Raw genomic sequence first — 20,393 nt, forward strand, 5'->3', positions numbered from 1 at the left:
TTTTTAAAGCTTCATTTCACCTTAGGTTTAATATTCTCCAGTTCGCCATTCTTTAGTCTCCATAAAACATGTCTTGTTGTATCTCCCCCAATTCCAAAATTCAGTGCATGAAGTGGGGAAAAAAGCTCTCGCCATATCTAAAAAGAGAAAAATTCATTTATTTAAGCTAAAATTATTGGGAAATAAAATCCCTCAACTGCAATGTATTGTGAGGCATTTGAAATAACAGCTTCCTTCTTCTGTATTCAAAAATTAACATCCCAAGTGGCATGCTCCCAACTGCGGAAAGCGCTTTGTAACTCAGTTCTCAGTGTAGCATTAGGCCTCAGGTCAAGACCTGAGTCACAACGCAGAGGTTGTGACCACTTACGAGATACCAACATTTATAATTAAGCAGTCAACTCAATAAATTCATCTTTTCCTTTATTAAATCATGTAAAAGAAATGAGGTGAAGTAGAAACATGTGATGAAAAGACTTAAAGAGTGCTAAAGACAAAAAGAAACCTATCTTTTCTTTTAAATTTCCCTTGGGAGAATGCCCAAACAGATTCAAAAGTTCACCCCAAAAATACATAAAATTTTTAAATGGTAAAACACAAATAGTAAGAATTGAGAATCACAGCTAGGCCAAACAAAAATGAGCAAACACAAGCAAAGAAAGAGTAAAATGCAAATAAGAATTGAAAGTCATGACTAGGACAAATATAATGTGAGGCTTCTTGGAAGCCAACGCAAAAGAGGAGTGTACTAATAAACAATGCTACATTTTCTGTCTCATGCTTGATGGCACCAAGAATCCCATCAAGTAGGTTTGATTTCCCTTCTAACTCTGAATTAGAGTGGAATGGATCAAAGTCTGTTATTGACGGATGTGCTGACATTAGCAGCCAAGGACCACCGTCGCGCCCTTCACTTTACCTCATACTGCTGCATCAACTGTACCATGAAGTCCCCCACAAACAGGACATCCGGTTCCTTGTCTTTGCAGTCCAGGACAAATCTGTTGTGCTGGTGTGAAGAAGAAAGAACAGTCAGAAGATGGCATTTCTTTCCCTGTGAGGTTTTCTGGTTTAGTCGGAGCAGTTGTCCAACCAGTTACTCTCACTAAACATTCTCTTTGGTCTGTCCCTAAAGCTGATTCCTCTCAGCTGCAATTAACTGCTGGGTCCTATTGGACTGATCATTCTCCTGTGCTCAGGAAAATTGGAACGCTGCAGAAACAGGAACAGAAAAATGCAGTCACATTTTTTTTAAAAATAAAGCTTATCTTTTCCTCCAACTCTTATGAAGAACACTTCAGACATATGAAAAGCTGAAGTAATACAATAACTACCTGTACACACTCCACCTACATTCAACATTTTCCCATATTTGCTTTATCTGTGTGTGTTTGCTGAATCATCTGAGGGTAAGCTGCAAATACTCTCATTCTTCACCTTTAAATATTCCACATGCTAGGAATTCCCTGGTGGTCCAGTGGCTAAGAATCTGTGCTCCCAATGCAGGGGGTCCAGGTTCGATTCCTGTTCATGGAACTAGATTCCACATGCTGCAACTAAGAGCTCACATGCCACAACGATGATTGAAGAACCCACACGCCACATCTAAGACCTGGCGTAGATAAACACATTTAAAAAAAAAAAAAAATATTCCACAAGCATCTCCTAAGCATAAGGGTAGTCTACCGTAAAGCCACAGAACTACTATCAATACATCTAAGAAAATGAACAATAATCCCACAACTAATATTCAATCTTTACAATGGTTCCAAGAACTGGATAAAGTATTTTATATGTATCTATTTTTTAAGCTAGGATCCAATCAAAAGGCATGCATTTTCTTTGAATGATTTTAATATGGTCTTTGACAGTGTCTGCTAACCTCTCAATGTGAGTTGGTAGTAAACTCAGAGTTAGGCTTTTTCAGTCTAATCCAAGTTTCTAGGCTGGGCTGACCTAGACCAGGCATGCTCCTCTCTGCTCTCAAGGTAAAAAGATTTTATTCATTGATGTTAAACCAAAGGACACAGTTTAAGTTTTTATATTCATCCCTGAAACAAATTAACACAACGCTTTAGCAGGTCTCTAACCCAGTTCTATAGAAAGGTCCAAATGCGGTTTCTTTTTCTCAAACGCTACATTCAATTATGCTGCCCCTAGGAATTAAGGTGGAGATGCTACATAAGTATTTCTGTTGATAATACAAGTGGATATGACACTGTGCTGAAACTGAGATATTCCACTGAGACTGGTAAAAATACAAAAACATTTCTGGAAATAATTTGACAATTAAGACATCTCTTAATTTAACAGGATTTGGGATAGCTTTTTCTTTCCTGTGTAAAAGATTTTTTTTTTTGCATATGTGCTGCCAAAGCAAGCACTTTAGAGTGTTTTTTTTTTTTTTTTTTGGCTGCACAGTGTGGTGGGATCTTAGATCCCCAACCAGGGTTCAACCATTTTTAAAATCTTACTATTATTTCAATAGTGTTTTTAAACTTAAGGGATAAGATGAGCAAAAATAAAACTTTAATTTCACTGAGTAGTGCTCTTTCACATCATGTCATCTCTCTGCGGGTACTCAGGTATCAACTACTTCTCAATACCAACAAAACAGCTCATGTTTAAAGAATATCATGGAATCTAAGCTCTGCTGTTCTAATGGTTTCAGTCCTTTACATTTTCTTTTTAAATAGTTGCAATGAGCTTCGAAAAACAGAAAAGATCAAAGCAAAATACCTACAGCTCTACCATCTTAACCCAGTACCTATTAATGTTTTGGGGTATCTTTTCTCATCATTTTTTCACACGTTCCCCATTCCTCCCCTGCCTTAAAATAGTTGAAACATATGCACGTCTCCTTCTGGCAACACAGCTTTGGGGACAGAAAAACCCATGTGCAAATTCTAGCTTAACTATTTTCTGGTCAGTGACCTTAAGCAAGTACATAACCCAAGTTTTCCACATCTGCTGACAACTGTTTTAGAGTTGTAAAGATGAGAGTTCCATAAAAGGGACCCAGCTTTTTGCTAGCACTCAACAGGTATTCAATAAATAGGGCCATTACAATTGCATATAACATTAAAAATATTTTTCTATGTGGCTACATGATTTCCATAATCATAATTTTTTAAAAATTTTATCACATAAATTAAAAAAAATTATTCATTTACTTATTTGGTGAGGCCACACAGTTTGTGGAACTTTAGTTCCCTGATCAGGGATTGAATGCAGGCCCTTTGCAGTGACAGCATGGAGTCCTAACCACTGAACCGCCAGGGAATTCCCTATAACCATAGTTTCTAACACTACTTAATATCCTACCGATGCATCCAGTGAGATATGCGTATTTTTTTTTTTTTAGCTCTTTTCCTAATGAAAGATTTGCCAGGACCCTCCTATTGACTGAGATGAAGAAATTTACATGCTTTGTTTTGTTTTTTTTTTACATGTTGGTAAGTTTTAGGTCAAAGATTCACACTTTTATGGATCTTGGAGATATTTCCAAATTCTTAACAAAATGGCTATTGGTTTATCTATACTGACTCCAGCATGTATAAGAACTCATTTTACATTGTCACACCTGTACTGGTCATTAACATTTTCCTCTCCCTCCTCCTTCTCATTGTTTTAATCTGTACCTTTTGGAAACAAAAAGTTAAACAGTTCTTGCCATGCTCATTGAGACACTTATCTAGTATATCTGAGGATATTTTTTACTGATAATACAACAAAAAACATCAGTGCATCATCTGTAATATTTATTGCAAATACTTCTGTCAGTCTGCTGCTAAGCCTTCTTTAGCTTGTTGCTGTTTTGATATGATTTGCTATAAAATTTGTCTACAGTCAAGTCTTTTATTATCACCCTGAAAAACAAACCTTTTACTATGGAAAATGTTAAGCATACAGGAAAGCAGAGAGGACCACACAATGGATCTCCATATATCCATCACCAATTACAGCAATCATCTAACTATGGCCATTATTAATTCAACATTCCAGAAACTACTGCCCCACCTCATTCTCAGGTTACTTTGAAGCAAACCAAAGATGGAGCATTTCATGTATAAAAATTTCAATATGTAATTCTTAAAAGATTTAAAAAAATTCACTACAAAAATACCAGTTCTACTCTTCTAAAATTAATAGCAATTCTTTAATATCAACAAAATAGCTAGTGTTCAAACTCAATGTTACAAAATTTTATGTTTTTTAAAATCAGGATCCAGATAATTTGTCTCTTAAAATTCCTTTTAATGTACAGGTCCCACCTCCCTCAGTCACCTCCTTCCAAACTTATTTTTTAAGGAATATGACTGTCTGACCTATAGAATTTTAGGTCATAGCATAATCTCCATAGTCTGGACTCTGTTGACTACATTCCTGTGGTGGTGGAGGACATGTTCATTGGTTCCAGCTACTTCTTTGATATGTGGTACTTAAGTCTAGATTAGGGATGGACAGTTTGGCAATACTCCATGAGTATCACTCTTTTTTTTTTTTTGAGTTTTAATCATGATTATTTTTTAATTTGTTTTGAAATAATTTTAGATCTACAGAAGATTTGCAATGATTGTACAGTATTTGTACATAAGCATAGTATATCTGTCAAACATAAGACATTTACATTAGGAAATACTAGCAAACAAAATAAACTGCAATCACAACTCACTAATTTTTCCACTAATGCCCATTTCCTGAATCAATCTGGGATATTATGCTGTATTTAATCTCCATATCTCTTTTAGTCTATCCCAATATGGGACAGTCTCTTGCTTTTTCCTTTTCTTTCATAACCTCAACACATTCAGCTGTGCTCAGGTGTTCTGCAGATGGTCCTTCAATTTGGGTCTGTCTGATGTCTTACCATGAACAGACTGAGGTTATGGGTTTCTGGGGAATACGATGACAGAGATAATGTGCCCCTGTTTATCACATCAGTGGGTCCATGATACCAACATGACCTACTACTGGTGATGTTAACACTGATCACTTAGGTAAGGTGCTGTTTGCCAGTTTTCTCCACTATCAAGTCACTATTTTCTGTTCCACACTGTTAGAAGAAAAACACTAAATTCAGCACTAGTTCCTACAGGGAAGGGTATCAAAAGATGTGCAGTCATATGTTAAAGCTACCAAAGTAATTTACAAGGAGATACTACACAAATCCATTGTTTCTCCTTAAAGCTGTGTTCACCAATGTTAGTATTCCTCAGTGGATCTTGCCTACAGTACTGAAGTGTCCTATCCATGGTTTTCTTTTTCCTCCTTCCTTCTATATTTATTTAAATTATTCTGTAAAGAAGATTTTGCCCTCCTCTATTTATTCATCCATTCACTTACTTACAGGGAATGGATTAATGAATACTTATTCATAGTTATAAACCAGTATTATCAATTATTCTCTTGCTCAAGTTGTTCAGCACTGCACTTTGGGTGCTTGTTCAGGTCTGCTCCAGGTGGTCGAAGTTAATGCCATCAATGAGAGAACCAACATGGTGTGTGTTCTGCGTGCTGCACTGCGGACCCAGCACTTCAGCGGTATTTCTACTGTCCATCTTTCTCCCCCTTCCCTTTTCTTTCTTGACTAGTTCCTTGTTTTCTTGCACTGTAAGATGGTCCAGGCCCATCTTTTTATTTTCTTTGCCTCGGCTATAAAATCAATGATTTCTCCAAAGAGCCCTGGTTCCTTTCACTGGAGAACTGTATTTAAAAGCCAAGATCTAGGTGCACAATATATTTTAATACAACTAGTCCTTCCATATTATACAAGCTTTTTTTAAAAAAAATTAATGAATCAGTTCTAATGAACTGAAGCCCATTCTACAGAGTGAAGTAAGCCAGAAAGATAAAGATCGATACAGTATACTAACACATATATATGGAATTTAAAAAGATGGTAACGATAACCCTATATGCAAAACAGAAAAAGAGACACAGATGTACAAAACAGACTTTGGGACTCTGTGGGAGAAGGTGAGGGTGGGATGATCTGAGAGAACAGCACTGAAACAAGTATACTATCAAGGGTGAAACAGATCACCAGCCCAGGTTGGATGCATGAGACAAGTGCTCGGGGCTGGTGCACTGGGAAGACCCAGAGGGATGGGATGGGGCGGGAGGGGGGATAGGGATGGGGAACACATGTAAATCCATGGCTGATTCATGTCAATGTATGGCAAAAACCACCACAATATTGTAAAGTAATTAGCCTCTAACTAATAAAAATAAATGAAAAAAAAAAAATTTTAAGTCATGTTCTTCTTTCAACTATTTTTTTTCCCAGTCAGTGCTAATTATTTAACGTCTCCTAAATTTATGCCAGAAACTACACACACACACACACAAAATAAATAAATCTAGGTTTATCACTACTTTTCAGCAAACTTATAAATGACCTAAGTGCCCATCAATGAGAAAATGAACAACCAACCCACTGTGGTATAAAGCAACAAAATACTAAAGAGGGGAAAAAAATGAATCAATTATAGCTATACTTTTAACCTGTATGATATACTGCAGAGAAAACACATTCAGAAAGATACTGAAAGATAAATAAAAAGACACTATTTACATAGTTTAAAAACATGCAAAAATACTAAATACATTGTTTAGAGATTATATATGTAGTGTTCAAATAAGTGAAAAAAATTCAGGATACTTGGGAGGCAGGAAAGAGAAAGAAATGTGATCAATGAGGCACATATGGGAACACAATTCTTTCAGCAATGCTGTATTTTTTTAGAGTGAGAAGCAAACACACAGATGCTCAAAATATTTCATAATACCTTTAAAAAATGTATGTATCTATTTGGCTAAACTGGGTCTTAGTTGCAGCATGTGGGATCTAGTTCCCTGATTAGGGATCAAACCTAAGCCCCCTGCTTTGGGAGCACAGAGTCTTAACTACTGGACCACCAGGGAAGTCCCCATAATACTTTCTGAAAGATATAAACAAATGAGAAAGATTAAGAAAGAATAACCAAGTAATTGACCCATAGGAGAACACTCAAAATAAAAAACTACCACTCAAAATATAATAGCTAAAGGCTGATTTTTAAGCCCAAGAAGACAAAAACAGAAAGAGAATACAACTATGAAGAGTACAAAAAGAATCATGAAATACTAAAACAGGAAACTTTGGAGACTTCAAATCATATAGAACTTGTTAGTTCAAAAGATAATATGGTTCAAAATAGATAAAGGGTAAATATACTTAAGTGATAACACTTTATTAAAAGTAAGCTACAAATATTGAAAAAAGAAAAGGTGCTAAAAAAAAACCCAGTGGGACAAAAAAAGGGGGGAAAAAAAGCCCAAAAAACAAAATAATAGGACATATTAAGAAGGCAACAGCACCAGAGATTGAAGGGATTCCCACTTACTAAACCTGGGATAACCTGACTTTCAAAATTACAGTGGATTAAAACCCACTTGAATAAAGTAAGAACCTACGAATCTGTATTATAACAAATTAGGACTGGTTTACGGCAACACTATCTTAACCAAGTGATCGAAGTTAGTATCACCAATGAGACAAGCCAACGTCAAAATGCCTTCTATGTGATGCACAGAAGGCATTACTTCCCTGATATTCCTGCCAAAAAAGGATAATCTGAACCCTGATTACAAGAAAAGAAGACAAACTCAAACTGAGGGACACACCACAAAATAAACAGCCTATACAAATGGTCAAGTCATGAAAAACAAATGCTAAGAAATGTTTCTGATTAAAGGGGAATAAAGAGATATGTGACCATCAAACGCAATGTGTGATCCGAGATTGGGAAGAAAACTGATATAAACAACAGACAACTGAAGAAATATGAATATGGTCTTTGCATTTGTTAACAGTATGGTGGTTTAGTCGCTAAGTTGTGTCCGACTCTTGCAACCCCATGGAGCCCGTCAGGCTCCTTTGTCCATGGGATTCTCCAGGCAAGAATATTGTAGTGGACTGCCATGTCCTTCTCCAGAGGGAACAGTATGCTGTCAGTGTAAAATTTCTTGATTTTAATAACTATACTGCAGTTATGCAAGAGAATGTTCTTTTTCTTAGAAAACACTCAAATATTTAGGGGTAAAGGAGCATCATGAACACTGCAACATAGTTTCAAATGATTCAGAAAAAATAGTAAGTTGGTAAATAGTATAAACAGATTCCAACAGAATAATTATGCAGACACAGCAAAATGTTAACTGGCAAATCCAGATGAAGGATATAGGAAGTTCTTTCTAAACTGTTTGTAATACTTGTTGCATATGCATATATATATGCATATAAGCATATATATACTTATGAACTTTGAAATTTAAAAAAGCTTAAAAAAAAAAAAGAAACATCACTATCTACTAAAATTAACAAAGGGCAATGAACATGCTTTAAAATATTCCTCAGTTCCAACATCAGATGGTGATCAGAATGACATCTCTAACATAAAAAATTTTTATTTACAGTAATCAGTTCTTGTTGACCATTAAAAACACCCTTTTGTAGCTTTGGTCAATACTCTAAAAATCAAAGAAATTCATCTATGTGAATAATAACACGTGCACCTCCCTTACCTGAGACATCCATCTGTCGTCTCCTTGAATGTCTTCTGCTGCATGTGGAATGGCTGCTGGGTTTGAGTCTCCTTGGCTCATTCTACACCTAAGGGAAAAAAGGTCTATGTCATGTTTTGTTCACTGACAGGAAAGTCTGTTACTGCTTATTTAAATATTACATGTCAGGTTTTAAATAAGGATTAAATAAATTTCATTGTGGTTTTGCCTAGAAATGATGCAACTGGAGTTTATTTCCAGAAGATTGAGTTCCAGGACATGACTGCACAAGTTCCATAGATATTCCAGCACCACTAGACTTCCAGAAAGGTCTGAATACCATTCAGGAACAGTGCATTACATTTTAAAAGTCTGCTCCAAGTATATACCTTATACTTACATTCACTTTTCATGAATACGTGTTATTTAACAACCAAATGACAAGGAGTTAAGCTCTTATGGTTCAAAGATATCTTAGATAAATATATTAGATACCTATATCATTATAGACATATAATAACATATCTATATCAGTTCAGACATTCAGTCGTGTCCAACTCTTTTGAGACCCCATGAACCGCAGCACGCCAGGCCTCCCTGTCTATCACCAACTCCCAGAGTTCACCCAAACCCATGTCCATTGAGTCAGTGATGCCAGCCAACCATCTCAACCTCTGTCGTCCCCTTCTCCTCCTGCCCCCAATCCCTCCCAGCATCACGGTCTTTTCCAATGAGTCAGCTCTTCGCATCAGGTGGCCAAAGCATTGGAGTTTCAGTTTCAGCTTCACCATCAGTCCTTCCAATAAACACCCACAACTGATCTCCTTCAGGATGGACTGATTTGATCTCCTTGCGGTACAAGGGACTCTCGAGTCTTCTCCAACATCACAGTTCAAAAGCATCAATTCTTCGGCGCTAAGCTTTCTTTATCAACTCTCACATCCATACATGACCACTGGAAAAACCATAGCCTTGACCAGACGGACCTTTGTTGGCAAAGTAATGTCTCTGCTTTTTAATATGCTGTTTAGGTTGGTCATAACTTTCCTTCCAAGGAGTAAGCGGCTACAATCACCATCTGCAGTCATTTTGGAGCCCAGAAAAATAAAGACAGCCACTGTTTCTCCACCTATCTGCCATGAAGTGATGGGACCAGATGCCATGATCTTAGCTTTCTGAATGTTGAGCTTTAATCCAACTTTCTCACTCTCCTCTTTCACTTTCATCAGGAGGCCCTGTAGTTCTTTTTCACTTCCTGCCATAAGGGTGGTGTCATCTGCATATCTGAGGTTATTCATATTTCTCCCAGCAATCTTGATTCCAGCTTGTGCTTCCTCCAGCCCCGCGTTTCTCATGATGTACTCTGCATATAAGTTAAATAAGCAGGGTGACAATATACAGCCTTGATGTACTCTTTTTCCTATTTGGAACCAGTCTGTTTTTCCATGTCCAGTTCTAACTGTTGCTTCCTGACCTGCATACACGTTTCTCAAGAGGAAGGTCAGGTGGTCTGGTATTCCCATCTCTTTCAGAATTTTCCACAGTTCATTGTGATCCACACAAAGGCTTTTGGCATAGTCAAAAAAGCAGAAATAGATGTTTTTCTGGAACTCTCTTGCTTTTATGATGATCCAGCAGATGTTGGCAATTTGATCTCTGGTTCCCCTGCCTTTTCTAAAACCAGCTTGAACATCTGGAAATTCATGGTTCACTTATTGTTGAAGGCTGGCTTGGAGAATTTTGAGCATTACTTCACTAGCGTGTGAGATGAGTGCAATTGTGCGACAGTATGAGCATTCTTTGGCATTGCCTTTCTTTGGGACTGGAATGAAAACTGACCTTTTCCAGTCCGGTGGCCACTGTTGAGTTTTCCATATTTGCTGGCATCTTGAGTGTAGCACTTTCATAGCATCATCTTTTAGGATTTGAAATAGCTCCACTGGAATTCTATCACCTCCACTAGCTTTGTTCGTAGTGATGCATCCTAAGGTCCACTTGACTTTGCATTCCAGGATGTCTGGCTCTAGGTGAGTGATCACACCATCGTGATTATCTGGGTCATGAAGATCTTTTTTGTACAGTTCTTCTGTGTATTCTTGCCACCTCTTCTTAATATCTTCTGCTTCTGTTAGGTTCATGCCATTTCTGTCCTTTATTGAGCCCATCTTTGCATGAAATGTTCCTTTGGTATCTCTAATTTTCTTGAAGAGATCCCTAGTTTTTCCCATTCTATTGGTTTCTTCTATTTCTTTGCACTGATTGCTGAGGAAGGCTTTCTTATCTCTCCTTGCTATTCTTTGGAACTCTGCATTCAAATGGGAATATCTTTCCTTTTCTCTTCTTTTCACAGCTATTTGTAAGGCCTCCTCAGAGAGCCATTTTGCTTTTTTGCATTTCTTTTTCTTGGGGGTGGTCTTGATTCCTATCTCTTGTATAATGTCACGAACCTCCGTCCATAGTTCATCAGGCACTCTTGTCTATCAGATCTAGTCCCTTAAATCTATTTCTTACTTCCACTGTATAGTCATAAAGGATTTGATTTAGGTCATACCTGAATGGTCGAGTGGTTTACCCCGCTTTCTTCAATTTCAGTCTGAAGTTGGCAATAAGGAGTTCATGATCTGAGCCACAGCCAGCTCCCGGTCTTGTTTTTGCTGACTGTATAGAGCTTCTCCATCTTTGGCTGCAAAAATTATAGTCAAGCTGATTTCGGTGTTGACCATCTGGTGATGTCCATGTGCAGAGTCTTCTCTTGTGTTGTTGGAAGAGGGCGTTTGCTATGACCAGCACGTACTCTTGGCAAAACTCTACCAGCCTTTGCCCTGCTTCATTCTGTACTCCAAGGCCAAATTTGCCTGTTACTCCAGGTGTTTCTTGACTTCCTACTTTTGCATTCCAGTCCCCTATAATGAAAAGGACATCTTTTTCGGGTGTTAGTTCTAGAAGGTCTTGTAGGTCTTCATAAAACCATTCAACTTCAGCTTCTTCAGCGCTACTGGTTGGGGCATAGGCTTGGATTACCGTGATATTGAATGGTTTGCCGTGGAAACAAACAGAGATCATTCTGTCATTTTTGAGATTGTATCCAAGTACTGCATTTCAGACTCTTTTGTTGACTATGATGGCTACTCCATTTCTTCTAAGGGATTCCTGCCCACAATAGCAGATATAATGGTCATCTGAGTTAAATTCACCCACTCCAGTCCATCTTGGCTCAATGATTCCTAGAATGTTGATGTTCATTCTTGGCATCTCCTTCCTGTTTGACCACTTCTAATTTGCCTTGATTCATGGACCTAACATTCCAGATTCCTATGCAATATTGCTCTTTACTGCATCGAACCTTGCTTCTATTACCAGTCCCATGCACAATTGGGTGTTGCTTTTGCTTTGGCTCCATCTCTTCATTCTTTTTGGAGTTATTTCTCCACTGATGTCCAGTAGCACATTGGGTACCTACCAACCTGTGGAGTTCATCTGTCAGTGTCCTATCTTTTCGCCTTTTCATACTGTTCATGGAGTTCTCAAGGCAAGAATACTGAAGTGGTTTGCCATTCCCTTCTCCAGTGGACCACATATCTATATATTAATATATATATTAGATATCTGCTAGGCATCTATATTAGAGAACTAGAGTCATACACTTAAAAATTACTACAGCAATGATTAGACTCCATTGATTACTAAACAGATTATAATATACTATACTATCTAACCTATAATACAGTATATACCTGTACTACAGATTATAATAAAATTAGTTGTGGGCTTTGGCACTGATTTTTGACAAATGTTTACTGCTGCTAAGTTACCTCAGTCGTGTCTGACTCTGTGCGACCCCAGACGGCAGCCCACCAGGCACCCCATCCCTGGGATTCTCCAGGCAAGAACACTGGAGTGGGTTGCTACTTCCTTCTCCAATGCATGAAAGTGAAAAATGAAAGTGAAGTCGCTCAGTCGTGTCCGACTCTTAGCGACCCCATGGACTGCAGCCTACCAGGCTCCTCCATCCATGGGATTTTCCAGGCAAGAATACTGGAGTGGGGTGCCATTGCCTTCTCCGAAAACGTTTACTAGGTACTTTTATTTTTGACAGGTATCCACTGATATATGATTAACGATGAGCCTAAATATGGCATCTGATAGTAGAGGAGACCCTGGAGGAGGGCGTGGCAACCCACTCTAGTATTCTTTCCTGGACAACCCCATGGACCCAGGATACTGGCGGGTTACAGTCCACAAGGTCGCAAAGTCAGACATGACTGAAGTGACTTAGCACCTCACAGCACAGTGCAGAAGGATGAATAATTTAAATTCAGAAAAATTAGAAATGCTACTCTTTAAGAAAGACAAATAAGAAACCAGATTGTCTTCAACCAACTCTGGAGAATATATAATACATACTAGAGATATTAGGCTTAAGAGGTCTCTGGGCAAATGCAAAGGATGATGAAAGAAAAAAGGCTGGGTTTTGCAGCTTAAAGAAAAAGAGGCCATACTCTCTATTTCCTTCCTTTGCATCCTCAAATAAAACTAAACTGTCTCAGAAAGAGGACTGAGTTATAGCTTTTCAGTAAGTATGCACTGAGTAAATAAAATACCCTGGATTGCCAAGGTAGCAGCTTTTGAGGATCAGAAAGTAACAAGCCCTAAACATGAAAGCAAACTTTTATTCATAAAAAAAAAAAATTACAGAAGCAAACAATTTTAACACTAATTATGCAACCAAACTCCCTCAGCTCGAAACAACCCTAGGTCTAAAAACAACTGGGCTCAGGGTTTAGCCCATATCTGACTAAAATGTAAAATATCATTCACAACCTGTATTTCTTCAGATTACTCAACTATGCAACTATTGAAAACAATAGAAAGACTAGCATCAATGCTACGCCTTCTACATACGGCCTCCAATCCTCATAAAAGTACTGCAAGATGAAGAAAATGAGGATCAGATAATTTAGGTAATTTGTGCAGTAAGTAACGGAAAAGAGGTTTGCCTGACCCCAATTACACCACATTTGGCCCACTGATCAAAAACCAGTTCATGCTGACTCCCTAAAGGGGACCTATATCATTTCAAGAATAAGGAAGAACTACAAGAAGAAACTGTATAGATCTAATCAGACTATGATATTTGTTTGGGGGTTTCACTGTCTAAGAAAAGTATAGAAAAATTAAAAATACATTAAAAAAAAGATTACAAGGTTAAAACAGCTATATAAAAATGTTTATTTTTGAGGTTCTCCTTTTGTTTTTAACCAATAAAACATTTTATTTTATTTTTTTTTCAGAGGTCATTCTTATTTTTATTATATTCATAAGACGTCTCTCCATAATGAATTCTTTCATGCTTGTCATCATGGAACCATTTTCTACTTTTGTTAAACTCAAACTTCTTTCTTGAATAGTTTCTGCTGCTGTTAATTAATTCTGGGACACTCTGCCTTGAGTACTCTTCCTCTAATATCCATGGCTCCTCTCCTTGCTCCAATTTGAGGATCACTTCTGGCTTAGGGATACAGTACCCCACTGAGATGAGGTGGCTGTAGTTCTCCAGCATCACGTCCCTGTACAGCATCCTCTGAGCTGGGTCCAGGTGTTGCCACTCCTCCTGAGTGAAGCCCACAGTCACATCCCTGAATGACAATGATCCCTGCGATGTGATCATTTTCTGTTGCTTATAAAACATTTTAAATCTTCCATATTCGTTTCTTGTGGGGGGGGTGTCTACATTCTTGATTTAAGTCTGGTTATTCAAGTGAAATCTGATATGGCACTTAATAATTGTTTTAATTTTAAAAATAACTTTTCTTTCCTGATAGTCAAAAAGCACTACTGCTCTTGAGACTGACAAGGAGCAATTTCATTTTCTGGATTTCAAAATTGGATACAGAGGACTTCCCTAGTGGTGCAGTGGGTAAGAATCTGCCTGCTAAAAAAAAAAAAAGAAAAGAATCTGCCTGCTAATGCAGGGGACATAGGTTCAATCCCTGGTTCACAAAGATTCCAAATGCTTCGGAGCAACTAAGTCCATGCACCACAACTGCTGGAGTCTGAGCACTCTAGGGCCCATGAGCCACAGCTACTGAGCCTCCGTGTTACAACCACTGAAGCCTGTGTGTTTAGAGCCTGTGCTCCACAACAGAGCCCATGCACTGCAACAGAGTAGCCCCACAGCTAGAGAAAGCCTGCACGCAGCAATGAAGGCCAAGTGCAACCAAAATTAAATAAATTTTAAAAAAATTAGATATACAATGTAAAGAAATATAGCAACAGAACAGCTCCATTTTCCACTAATTGAAATAATCTACTGCCTAACTTTTATATAGATTAAAACACCCCACTATTTCTCATTATTTCCCCACCTGGAGCATGTTAGGTATTTCTGAGGCAAAACTTAACGGACACAGGGTTAACTGAAAGATCACTACTAAAATGGAGAAAAATAATTTGTTCTACTTGAATGGGAAAGACTAGAGATCTCTTCAAGAAAACTGGAGATACCAGGGGAACACTTCGTGCAAAGATAGGCACAATAAAGGAGAGAAACAGCAAGGACCTAACACAAGCAGAAGATATTAAGACGTGGCAAGAATACACAGAACTATACAAAAAAAGTCTTAATGACTCGGATAACCACAAAGGTTTGGCCACTAACCTAGAGCCAAATATCCTGGAATGTGAAGTCAAGTGGGCCTTAGGAAGCATTACTACGAACAAAGGTAGTGGAGGTGATGGAATTCCAGTTGAGCTATTTCAAATCTAAAAGATGATGCTGTGAAAGAGCTGCACTCAATATGCCAGCAAATTTGGAAAACAGCAGTGGCCACAGGACTGGAAAAGCTCAGTTTTCATTCCAATCCCAAAGAAAGGAAATGCCAAAGAATGTTCAATCTACCATACAATTGTGCTCATTTCACATGCTAGCAAGGTAATGCTCAAAACCCTTCAAGTTAGGCTTCAACAGTACGTAACTGAGCAAACTTCCAGCTGTTCAAGCTCAATTTAGAAAAGGCAGAGGAACCAGAGATCAAATTGCCAACATTCGTTTGGATAGTAGAAAAAGCAAGAGAATTCCAGAAAAACATCTACTTCTGCTTCAATGACTATGCTAAAGCCTTTAACTGTGTGGATCACAACAAACTGTGGAAAAATCTAAAGAGACACAAATACCAGATCACCTTACCTGTCTGCTGATAAATCTATATGCAGGTCAAGAAACAATAGTTAGGACAGCAAGTGAAACAATGGACTGATTCAAAATTGGTAAAGGAGTACATCAAGGCTATATATTATCATCCTGCTTATTTAACTTATACGCCAAGTACATCAAGCAAAATGTCGGGCTGGATGAATCACAAGCTGGAATCAAGGTTGCCCGGACAAATATCAATAACCTCAGATATGGAGATGATACCACCCTTATGGCAGAAAGTGAAGAAGAAAGAACCAAAGAGCCTCTGGATGAAAGTGAAAGAGGAGAGTGAAAAAGCTGGCTTGAACCTCAACATTCAAAAAAACTAAGATCATGGCATCCAGTCCCATCACTTCATGTCAAATAGATGGGGAAAAAATGGAAACAGTGATGACAGACTTTACTTTCTTGGGTGCCAAAATCACTGTGGACAGTGACTGCAGCCAGGAAATTAAAAGATACTTGCTTCTTGAAAGAAAAGCTATGACAAACCTAGAAAGCGTGTTAAAAAGCAGAGGCAACAAAAAACAAACAAACAAACGCAGAGGCATCACTTTGCCAACAAAGGTCCGTTAGTCAAAGCTATGGTTTTTCTATTGGAAAAACATACATTTCACATGTATGGATGTAAGAGTTGGACCATAAAGAAGGTTGAGCGGAACTGATGTTTTTGAATTGTGGTGCTGTAGAAGACTTGAGAGTCTTTCGGATTGTGAGGAGGTCAAACCAGTCAATCCTAAAGTAAATTAACCCTGAATATTTGTTGGAGGGACTGACGCTGAAGCTCCAATACTTTGGTCACCTTTTGTGACTAGCCGATTCACTGGAAAAGACCCTGATGCTGGGAAAGACTTGAGGACAAGAGGAGAAAGGGGTGGCAGAGGCTGAGATGGCTAGACAGTATCACAGCTTCAACGGACGTGAGTTTGAGCAAACTCTGGGAGATAATAAAGGACAGGGAATCTTGGAGTGCTGCAGGTTCATGGGGAATGCAGTCAGACACAATTTAGCAACTGAACAAGAGCAAACACTCTATGATTACATAATTGAAACCATTTTCCGAGGGATCGTTAAAAAAACAAGGATGACAAACTGTGCATACGAGGTGCCTCCCTAATAAAACATATCTAAATACATCCTTCATCACTTAAAAACACAATGCAGGCACTTCAACTACATTTCAGTTCTTGGGATACCATGTTCAGATCTTGTTAAGAACTTTAATTAAAAGAATTTTTTTTTGACAAACCAGGTGTCTCAAGGAAAGGAGCCAAGGACAAATTAAAAAACCTATCATATCAGAAATAGTTGAAAGAAATAGGTATGTTTATAATCTGTAGAACAACTGGTTGGGGAAGAGATCACAAAACAAATGGTTGTCAAAATACTTGAAGATTACTAGGAAGGGACTTAAGGCTTACTCTACAGTATCTCCAAATAGGAAGACAAGGCCAGTGGATATCGTGTACACACAAATTTCTAACACACAGAACTGCAAATGACATCATCTGTCTCTCAAAACAGATTCCTCCAAAGGCAACTCAGAGATGAGGTGAACATCTATTAGAAAAGCATAAAGCATATGAGTAAAGACTGGCCCAGATTAGTGGGGTTCCAACCTTTTTTTTAAGGTTTTAGAATCTTTTTGAAATGCTCCTTAATATATGGATATTTATAAATCAGTTGTGAATTGCTGTTAACCTGTATATTAAATATTAGTAAAGGTAATAAAAACTTCATTCCTAAAAAATGCATGTAGAAAGAGGTTCTAAATTTTTTCCTATATTCTAATGGTCACCTTATGCAACCCAGGGCAGTGCATGGAAGTATTTTGAAAGCTGTAATTAGTAACAATAGAAAAAAACACCACCAGAGAGGGATCTGACTCCCATCTCACTACACTGATTGGTAATTAATTGCCCTCATGGAGCAAGTCATTAGCTTCTGTGATCACAAACAGCAGGTTCAGTTACAAAAACCCAGCAGAATGGAGATAAAGGTCCGAGGAAATTAACTTATCAGTAGACTATTCCAGGCAAACTTTAACTGTCCATTAAAATGAGTTCTCTGAAAAAAAAAAAAAAAAAAAAAAGAGTTCTCTGGGAAGATGAGGAGTGACTTGCACTGCATTTCCCAATTTTCCTGCATTTTCTGTCCTCTCTACTTGACACAGACTATGAAAATATAGTACCAGAATTTCCAAATGCTTGTACCAGAGTAGTGTAGTATGTCTAGCTAGTATGCCTAGCTCCAACAACAAAGAATTATAAACCCTCAAGCTAAGCTGGATGCTTCATGAGTCAAGAAACAGATGGAGAGGGAAAGTCGCACTAAAAATTAAAAAGATTTAGAATGTTTCCACTCTGATCTAAGACTCCTCATTTTCAGAGAGAGCTGGCAGGCTTACTCTAAAGGAGAAGAGAGGCCTCATCCCGAGTACCCTGCCTCAGTGGAGGGGTGGATGGGTCCCCGGGTTCCAGCAATCCATAATTCATTATCAAATGCCCAAGCCAGCACATTAAAGCAAGATGATTTCATACTCCTCCCCTGCTCCCCCACAAGGAGGCAACCTTTATATCAGAACAATGTGCCCAGGAGAAGAATCTGAAGACACAAGGCATATCCCAGGCAAGGCATATTGGAACGCTTAGGGGCACAATACCCTGTTCTCTCCACACGTCTACTAGTCCCCCCACCTCGCCCCCCCCATTACACCCCCCAATTAAGGCTGAACCATGAGATCTCATGGTGGGTCCAGGCGGTCTTCCCTTTCTCCGTGGGTAAGCTCTAAAGAGGCCGAAGCTCTATGTGTTTGGTTTCCTCAATGTCTGTATACACATTATGAAAAGCAACGCTGGCTTGGGAGTCATGGAAAGCAAAATAGTGAGTCACTCACTGTGCAACGGGTACATCATAAACCTGAAGGCCAGAAGAGCCTGATCTGGTACATGGACCCAGACCAGGTAAAAAGCATCTAAGAAAACCTGTCCACCGCTAGGTTTACCTAAGTTGGTCGACCTTGGACAAATCACCAGCCTCGCTGGGCCTCATCTTTAAAATGAGGTGATGATGGACTGGACAGCCCTCTAAGAAATAAGCTCTTCTGAGTCGCGGCAGTCTATTTTTGAATTTATTAAAGCAAGCAACGAGGAAGTTTCTGCACAGTTGAAATTTTTCATAAAAAGGTCTGGGGGGAAAAAGTGCTCCGCCTAAAAGCAAGAGCAACTGGTCTGGGTCCGCACCAATGGCCTCTCAGACAGAGGAAAGGGGAGAAAAGGGTCGGAGACTCAAGCTCGGGGACGGAGGGAAAGGTAGCGGCCGAGACCCCGGGGCAAAAGTGTGGCTGGAAACGGGGCTGGCGGCAGCGAGCCCGGGGAGCGGCGGAGAACGCAGGGCGACCTCCTCCGGGGGGCTGGTCAGGGCCGGGCCCGGCGGCGCGCCCCGCCAAGGGGCCCGGCCGCGGGAAGCGGCGGGGAGGCGGGGCGGCCGAGGAAGTGGCAGGCCTGGGGGTGGGGCGCTGGGGCAGGGCTCCGAGGAGCGCGGCGAGCGGCCCGGCGGCCCGGGGGCCTGGATGGGCGGGAGGGCGGCAGGCGAACGGCCGCCGGGCCCGCCGAGACTGCGCGTGCGCGCGAGGGCCCCCCGAGGGTCGGGGGCGAGGGGGAGGCGCGGGGGGAGGGGCCCGGCGGGGTGGGGGAGGGGACGCGAGGTCGGGGCCTCGCACAATAACAAACCGCAGCCCTTTCCGACCCCCGCCTCTCAGCGGCCCGTTTCCCGCGCCTCGAGATGCACTCACTCAGGCACAGGGTCCGTGCGGGCCCCCAGCGGCTGCGGCGTTGGCGGGTGGCGCGTCTGTCGCTCGCTCAGTCCCGGCGGCCCCGCTCCGGCGCGTCCCTCCTCCGGCCCCAGCACCCGCTGCAGCGCCCCCACTTCCGGTTCCCCTGCCACTCAGGCAAATGGATTCCGGAAGTCCCGCCCCATCCTGCCCGGCCTCCACTTGCCTCTCTCGCTCTCTCTTTCTGCGGGTGCTTGGTGCTAGCCCCCAGCTGTCCTGCCGGGCCCCTCCGAGTTCCGCGCTTTGTTCTCTATCCTGCCCTTGGTTTGCATGTAGTCTGCGCGACTTGGGCCTCTATCTTTCCTTCTGCTGCATCCCTCAATCCTGCGTTCATATCACCGCAGCGTCGAGATGGCATTCAGGACAATGTGCGGTGACCTCACGCTGACGCCATTCCTTTCCCACCCCGCCAACCTGGCTTCCTTCTCCACCCCGTGGAATAAACCAAATTGCTGCCAGAGGGAGGGAAATAGGGCCCCGAGGTTAATGAGGCAGTGCCTCACATTCATGGGTGGAATTTCTGTTTCTATGATGAATGTACGGATTTTGGATGACCTCTTAAGCTGATACCATAGCAGGGGTATGGAGAGCCAGCGTCTTTTTCTTTTAGAGATCCATCCAGTTTCAGGGAAGACGTGTGTGTGTGCTCGCGCGCGTACAGTCAATATGAAAAGACGATGTGCTAAATGCTATATAAATGCGGGATCTGTAACAGCAAAGAGGTGGGGCAAAAGATGAACGCAGGCTATAGTTGGCAAAACGTTTGGTTGAGCAACATCCAGAGCCGGCCCTTTAAAAATGAATGGGATCCATTCAGAT

At 40.3% G+C, this 20,393-nt stretch overlaps 1 protein-coding gene and 1 pseudogene across 3 annotated transcripts in view; both read right to left on the reverse strand.

The window, feature by feature from the left end:
- Positions 1-19,973, reverse strand: part of PAFAH1B2 (platelet activating factor acetylhydrolase 1b catalytic subunit 2) — a 28,582-nt gene extending 8,609 nt beyond the window's left edge. Inside the window, exons 1-4 of one of the 3 annotated variants that reach the window (XM_070473543.1) lie at positions 19,741-19,973; positions 8,569-8,656; positions 920-1,009; positions 21-137 (exon numbers count right to left, since the gene is read on the reverse strand). In XM_070473543.1, coding sequence (XP_070329644.1) covers positions 21-137; positions 920-1,009; positions 8,569-8,649 — 288 coding nt within the window. In that variant the 5' untranslated portion in view covers positions 8,650-8,656; positions 19,741-19,973. Of the gene's footprint in view, positions 1-20; positions 138-919; positions 1,010-8,568; positions 8,657-19,535; positions 19,683-19,740 lie in introns of those variants that run through there. The other 2 variants (XM_020886743.2, XM_070473544.1) reach the window with 2 other exon arrangements.
- On the reverse strand, positions 13,765-14,367 carry LOC110133039 (zinc finger protein 37A pseudogene; annotated as a pseudogene).
- Positions 19,974-20,393: the final 420 nt, after the last annotated feature.

Source organism: Odocoileus virginianus, chromosome 10 (genome assembly GCF_023699985.2).
Source record: "Odocoileus virginianus isolate 20LAN1187 ecotype Illinois chromosome 10, Ovbor_1.2, whole genome shotgun sequence".
In the NCBI taxonomy this organism is placed as follows: Eukaryota; Metazoa; Chordata; class Mammalia; order Artiodactyla; family Cervidae; genus Odocoileus; species Odocoileus virginianus.